Below are 6984 nucleotides of genomic sequence, written 5' to 3'. Positions count from 1 at the left end.
GGTAACTTAACATGGATAGGCTTGATAGAGTGATAAGACATAAACAACAAAGGATTATGACATATATGATCTGTGGCACCAGAATCTAAAATCCAATTTTCTGATTTACCTGAACAATCACCTTTGTGGATTTGCAACTCACCATCAGAAACATGGCTAACTTGGTTGACATTATGAGTGGTAGTGTTTGACACAGTAGAGTTTTTGAGCAAGGCTGCAAGTTGATTACATTGTTCAGCACTAAAATTGAGAATTGGTGAGAGTTTGTGACTACCAAGTGGCAATGAATCCATTTGTTCTTCTAGTTCAGAATCAATTTTTGTAGCACTATTGACATCACCAGTGCTTTGTTTTCCTCTGCTGCTTTGAAAATGTGGTGGAAAACCATGTTTAAGATAACATGTTTCAATTGTGTGCCTTTCTTTTCCACAATAAGTGCACACTTTGGTTGAGATTCCTCTTCCATAACTCCTGCCATTGTATCTCCCTCTGTTTTGCACAAAACTTCTTCCAAATCCACCTCTATTTCCAGATCTAAAGTTAGATCTTTCAGCAACATTTATCATTGATTTAGGAGCAATGAGATTCATTCCAATTAGTTGCCTCTCTTGCTGAACAAGCAACGAGAAGGTTTTGTTTATCAAAGGCAAAGGCTCCATCAACAAAATTTGAGCCTTAGTAGCATTGAATTCATCATTCAATCCTTTTAAAAAACACACAACATACTCAATGTCTCTCTGCCTTTTTACAGTTTTCATTAGGTCACATTTGCATTTAACAATGCACACACATGAAGGCAATGATCTCAATGATTCTAATTCTTCCCATAGGATTTTCAAATCTGTGAAGTAATCAGAAATACTCCTATCACCTTGTTTAATTGAATGAAGTTCTTGAAGAACATCTGACATTCTAAAATAATCTCCCTTAGAGAATCTCTCCTTTAGATCTAACCATAATTCTTCTGCATTTTCTATATATACCACACTTTGTGCTATATTTGGAGACAAGCAACGAGTAATCCATGAAACTACCATGTTATTACATTGTTCCCACACATCAAACTCAGGATCCATTGAATTAGGTGTAGTAATCGTTCCATCAACAAACTTATACTTATTCTTAGAGAGTAAAGCTCGTTTCATACCTCTGAACCAAGCATGATAATTCACACCATCAAGAGGAGGTGTAACCAGAACAGCTCCTGGATTTTCACCTGGATGAAGATAAAATGGACTCTGAACATCAATGTTGTTGAGGAATGAAGAAGCTTCTCTATCTGATTCAAAACTCATCTGATTTGTCATAGTAAATTCAGAGAAATGCAGAAGGAATTGTTAGAGAATTTACACAAGAGGTTGAGAGATTATGGTGAGAAATGAGTGCGCAACTTTTGGTAATCAGAGACAAGCTCTGATACCATATTGCAATCTGCCAAAAGAGGAATTCATCTCATTCATTCAATACCTTTCAACTTTACATTGCTATGTATTTATACATTGAAGAAGGAAAGGAAAAGAGGAAATGAAGCTGATTCTGTTATAACAGAATCAGTTTCCTTGATTAGCAAGAAACCGAAAAATATCTAATCTAGGCTAGATACATTAATGAATGATGAAGCTATGATGAATCCAGATACATTTTAATATGAATTGAATAAGGAAAAGAAGACTAGATTCATTTGTTTCATTTGTTGATGAATTTTGATGAGTAGCTTGGGAAGCAAGGCATAGCTTGGGAAGCAAGGCACTTGGTAGGTTATCATCCTTTTGTTATGTTGCTGCTCTGGAAAGTATATCAATAACAGTACATATAAGTTAACTTAAAAGTCATATGCTGTTTGTTTTTGACCCAATGAACTAAAGTTTTGGCTACGCCCCAAGTAGCAGGGTGGTGATGATAGTGGTAGTAACAATGCCATAATTGGTGATGAAGATAGGTTATGATATGTTCTTCTTATATTGTCTCTCATGTACATAAAAGTATGGTTCATGCTACAATGTAGGCATAGAATTTAAGAGTGAGACTTCTTTCCATTAATGGAGAAAAAAGTGTTGTGAAAAAGTAAAACAACATATATTAACACTTATATCTTTTTTATTTAAAATAATATTTTATTTTTTACCTTAAAATATAAAGGAAAAAAGTCACTTCTCTCTTTATTACTTAAGAGGAGTCTCACTCGGGGGAAAGATATTCAAGGCAGTTACAAATTGTCGAGTTAGAATCTTCTCCGGTAATGGAGAGACATATACATCATAAATAACATGAAAAACATAAGGATATGAGACTTTTATCTTTTAACTGCAATTATATGATATCTTTATCCTTCATTGCAATTGTAAAAACAGTTTAAAATCTATGCACTAACAATGCATATTCATTATTGATTTTATTGTTTTTATTTGAGAATCAATAATGATTAAAAATCAATGGTGAATGATTCACTGACCATGTAAAAAACACTTATTCTATTAATATATATTAAACTCTTGTAAAAATCAGTATTTGTCTCTCGAGTAAAAACACTTACGCTTAATTCAAATTTTGTAGGCATGCTATTTGAAATACTAAATCATAAAACACAAGTTAAATAGCCTGAAAAGTAGCATATCCAAACTAGTAATATTTACATATCATATCCTTACAATTACTTTTAAACTACTCTAGACCAGACATTCTTTATTACAATAAGAGGCCCAACTACAACTTAGGTTGAGACATAGGCACTGAAATCCCACAAAACCCAAGTCATAAGGCATGTGAGAAGTGACTTATTTTCAAAGTTTCTTACCTATAGACTACATAACTGCAAAAACTTTTTATTAAGTATTAACACATCAACATCTTCTTAAATTCACATCTTCACGAGACTACTAATATCCATTGGGTGAGTGATTTTTTTAATGGAAGAAAAATATGCACTTTTTGCCATTAATTTGTGGACAGCTTCAGTAGGATGAAATGAATCCCAAAAAAGGTGCAAGTCCCTGTTGTTGCATGGTGTCTTGAAAGGAGTACACTGCCCTATTTTGCCACTAACTTCGCAGCACCGATTTGTCATACCCTTCATATCTGAAATGAAATCCATAGTCACACTGATCAAATTTTATATTTAATTTGTAGATTTCTTAAATACCAAACATAAGGGACATGGTATCATCTTTAATTAATCAATACTACACATTTGGAAGAAAAAAATGAAAATATTGAAATAGACAAAAAAACTTGGGTAGAGTAAGGAATTATTTCCTTTCGGGATATGTGACAATCCTCCTAACTAATGTTGCTATCAGGATCCTTGACCCTTTTGTCTTTTTAGTGTTTAGCGGGTCTAAATACTAGACCAATGCTTTTGATGAAATAGACAAATTCAATACATCATTATTTTGGTTAAGTTTAATTTATATAAGTAGGACGGAAAACGAGTCGAACCAGAGTTCAGCTTGATAAAGATTGGCTCAGTTCGAAACTCGACTCGAGTTTGATACGTGTTAGTTTTTTTAGCTCAAATTCGACTCGGTCAAGGTTCGCGAACTGTTCGGTTCAGTTCGAATGATTCATTTAGACAACTAAAATAATTAATTACAATTTGAAAAATACTTCAAAATGTTATATATATATATAAATAATCTTTTTTATATATATAATAACAATAAATATAAAAATAATGTATGAGTCATAATAAACATAAAAATTAGTTTATATAAATATATATGTATGTATATAAATAAATAAATATATGTGTATATATATAAATTTATCGAGCTAGCTCAGGAACCTAACAAGTCGAACTATATTCAACTCAAGTTCGGCTCGTTTATTTAACGAGCTCAATTTTCAGTCCAAGTTCAACTCATTTGGTTCATGAACCAAGTTTATCGAGCTAAATGGTGATTCGAGTTTCGAATGAATACTGAGTTGGTTCGATTCATTGACAACCCTTCGTATATAAAATAAAAAACAGGTTTTTTTAAAGAAACTTAGAATTTGAATCCACCAAATGTTAGAAATAATTTTCGTAAGTGTATCTAACACAATAACTAATTGATTATTTTATTAGATGCCATATATTCTATGAAATGACCTACATGAAGAACGAAAAGCAAAAAAAAAAGGTTACCCTTTAACATAGGGTAGTTCTCGGATTTGATCATAGCTTGATCCACAAAGACAAATTTGGAGTCAATGAACTCCTTGTTGAGTTTATCAACTAGTGATCTAAGCTTGTCATCAAAAAGGAGAACAGCTTTATTATCCTCCTCAACACATGTTGAAGACCCATTTTTCCCACGTAAAGTTATTGCTTGTGGAATGCAACCTACAAGTCCTAACCCATTTAAAGAAAACTTTCTTGCTCCAATTTGATGCAAAACCTGCCAACAAAAAAACCACAATCAAATCACCTTCTTAAATCATCAGTTGCACGTGCATGTAGGAATATTTTGAACAAGCATGAAAGTATTTTAAATTGTGGTTGCGGTTGTGATTGCCGTTACAATTACTGTAATTGTGGTCATTGTGGTGCGAATTGCAGCCATTGCGGTGTGAATTATTTTGTGAGTAAAAATATATTTTTGATATCGATGCGACCCGATACAGTTACGGTCAAAATGTAGTATGATGCGGTTAATTTGCGGCATGTTATAGTCGCATCACTGTGATTCGTTATCACACTGCAATTGTGGTGTGATACAGTTGCGATGGTCAGTGCAACCATAATATTGCGGCTGCATGTGGTCTGCAATTTGAAATGTTGTAAAGAAATTGTAATGTAGTGGTGTAGTGAATACCCTTATTTGCTGAGAATATTGTTGAACTAGAGCCTCAGCATACTGCTCTGGGGTATAAGTGCGACTTGTTGAGTAGACTTTTGTCAAGAAGTAGTTGTTAATGTAATCATTGCTGCCTATGTTTATATAATACAAACACTTATTTAGGTGTTGCCGTGCTTTGTCAGGTCCCCCAAGTTTTGCTGCTATTTGTGAAATTATGACTTTGTGATTATTAATTTGTAACTCCAAGTTCATATCAGGTCCCTGCATTGCCAGAATAAAACAATTTAGTCATGTTATGTTTATTTATGCAAGCAGGTATGCATGAAACAAATGAGACCTTCTAAAAGTCATAATACAGCTACGTCACTTTCATTTTACTTAATATTTTATTTGAATATTTATGGTATAGAACCATTGTTTTATTTGATGTTATATATAATAGGTGTTAAGTTTATATAAAATATTAGTTGTGTCATGTGACTAACGACCAACATAAAACTTTTATCGAATTTTTACGATATTGATCAATAATGGTAGGGCGTATAATATTATGATATCATTCGATCATGTTATTAATCCCACGTAAGTGTTAATGATAGAGCATATGTGTTAATGCATTTTTCTCATATAACCATTATTTGACCATACTTTTTGGACTTGGTGTAATGTTTTAAATTATAATTATAGTTGTGATTGTGGTTATTGTAATTATAGTGCGACCATTGTGACGCGAATTGTAATTATTGAGTATAAATTTTTTACTCATAAAAAAGTAGTTTTGAATTTAACATGGCTCAAATTCGGTTTTGTTGCCGCCCTATGTGGCTGCATCATTGTGATATCACATTACAATTGTAGTATGATACTGTTATAACCACTTTAACAATTTGTAACCATATATTCAGCAATAGTAATTTGATTACTGATTTAACCTAAAAAGATCCTTTAAGGAGATAAAGTTCTCTCCTCACGTGTATATTTTCATTAACAAAAATGGAATCCAAGAAATCCTTCATTGGACAAAGGCATGAGAGTAGAAAGAAAATAGTTAAAAATAATATATATACCGCATGAGTGCCGGTCTCTTTGCGGATTCCTCCTGCGCCTGATGCATAGTTCACGCCTTCAACTACGTTAAAACCACTAGTATTTGCATATGGTGGAATCAAATGGCTGAACCCCAAGTCTTCAGCTGCGTTGACATAAACAACAAAAAAAGATAAGACAAGACAAACTGAATACTAACCAATCAAATAGAAATATTTTAATCTATCTAGACAGATAGGTTTATTGTGTGGTTCGACGCATGTAGTGAACTCTATCAATAAAATAAAGACTTATTATTGTTGAAGTTTATAGATTTAATAGAATGATACTAAATGTATGTCCTTAGATCAGCTTACGTGTAGTCAAGCAATGAGACAACGTGTTATATCCCTTTTCCCATTCCATTCCATTCCCCCCTGTGAGTTATCTCTATTTTGTGATTACCATGTCATATTTATGATATCATCGATGTTGTCATTTTTAATGACATCTTATCACTCTTAGTGATTCCCAATGAATCATGAAAGAATTCTCCATTAAATGAAGGTTTTAGATAGTGGCTATGATCGTGATTTCAAAAACTCTTCAAATTTAAATAGTTGAAGTAATTATACATAAATGTGATTGATATAACTACAATTATATACGTGATATGATTTTGGTGACTCACAAAAACTTTAACATGTCCACTTTTGTAATAAACCTTGTGGTGAATAGTGATTTGCATGGTACCAAGTTGACATGTTTTTTTTTAAGATAGAGGACTAAGTTTGAAACTTTAAAACAGAGATTGTAAAGTGTAAGAAAATATTACTAATGAAGTCAATTGCAGTTTTGCCATTGGTAAATCTTCCTGTTGGTCCACCTGGAAAGTCAATCCCATAAGGCAAGAAATTTGCTCTAGCTATTGTAGGTAGCTTGTTGTTATTTCCACAATCAGATAATGAGTCCCCAAAAATGAAAAGGCCAGGAACTATAGGATTTCCAACACAATGTTGCACATTTGTTGCTGCTAAGTAAATAATCACTACCAACCATAACTTTTTGTCACTAGCCATTGTTAGAAATTTCTCTAAGATAATTAAGAATATCCAAATGCAACAAGGGAATACATATATATATATAGGTTGGGAATTACAAGTTTGGAAACAAAATTTGA

At 32.6% G+C, this 6984-nt stretch overlaps 1 protein-coding gene across 2 annotated transcripts; it reads right to left on the bottom strand.

Annotated features, from left to right (window-relative positions):
* Positions 1–1247: 1247 nt before the first annotated feature.
* Positions 1248–6931, bottom strand: LOC109337902 (GDSL esterase/lipase At1g29670-like). Of its 2 annotated transcripts, XM_019574984.1 has the most exons (6): positions 6640–6931; positions 5846–5970; positions 4794–5039; positions 4124–4376; positions 2846–3075; positions 1248–1279 (listed from the first exon to the last, which is right to left on the bottom strand). In XM_019574984.1, exons 1-5 carry the CDS (start codon positions 6881–6883, stop codon positions 2858–2860), a joined length of 1086 nt encoding a protein of 361 aa, XP_019430529.1. In that variant the 5' UTR covers positions 6884–6931; the 3' UTR covers positions 1248–1279; positions 2846–2857. The 2 variants fall into 2 exon arrangements, with proteins under 2 accessions (XP_019430529.1, XP_019430530.1); XM_019574985.1 differs by lacking the exon at positions 1248–1279 and having other exon boundaries at positions 2605–3075.
* Between the last annotated feature and the right edge of the window lie 53 nt (positions 6932–6984).

This window comes from Lupinus angustifolius, unplaced genomic scaffold (assembly GCF_001865875.1).
Source record: "Lupinus angustifolius cultivar Tanjil unplaced genomic scaffold, LupAngTanjil_v1.0 Scaffold_15_79, whole genome shotgun sequence".
NCBI lineage: Eukaryota > Viridiplantae > Streptophyta > Magnoliopsida > Fabales > Fabaceae > Lupinus > Lupinus angustifolius.
The sequence above is the reverse complement of the archived record's forward strand: the minus strand, read 5'-3'. Positions and strand labels throughout refer to the sequence as shown.

Bases quoted from the DNA above. Each gene is read 5' to 3' on its own strand.
- LOC109337902 (XM_019574984.1), bottom strand. From the start codon at position 6,883: ATGGCTAGTGACAAAAAGTTATGGTTGGTAGTGATTATTTACTTAGCA. The intron at 5,971-6,639 runs GTAATATTTTCT...ATGTCAACGCAG, and splicing joins AACTGCAATTGACTTCATTA to CTGAAGACTTGGGGTTCAGC. The intron at 5,040-5,845 runs GTATATATATTA...CTGGCAATGCAG, and splicing joins AAGAGACCGGCACTCATGCG to GGACCTGATATGAACTTGGA.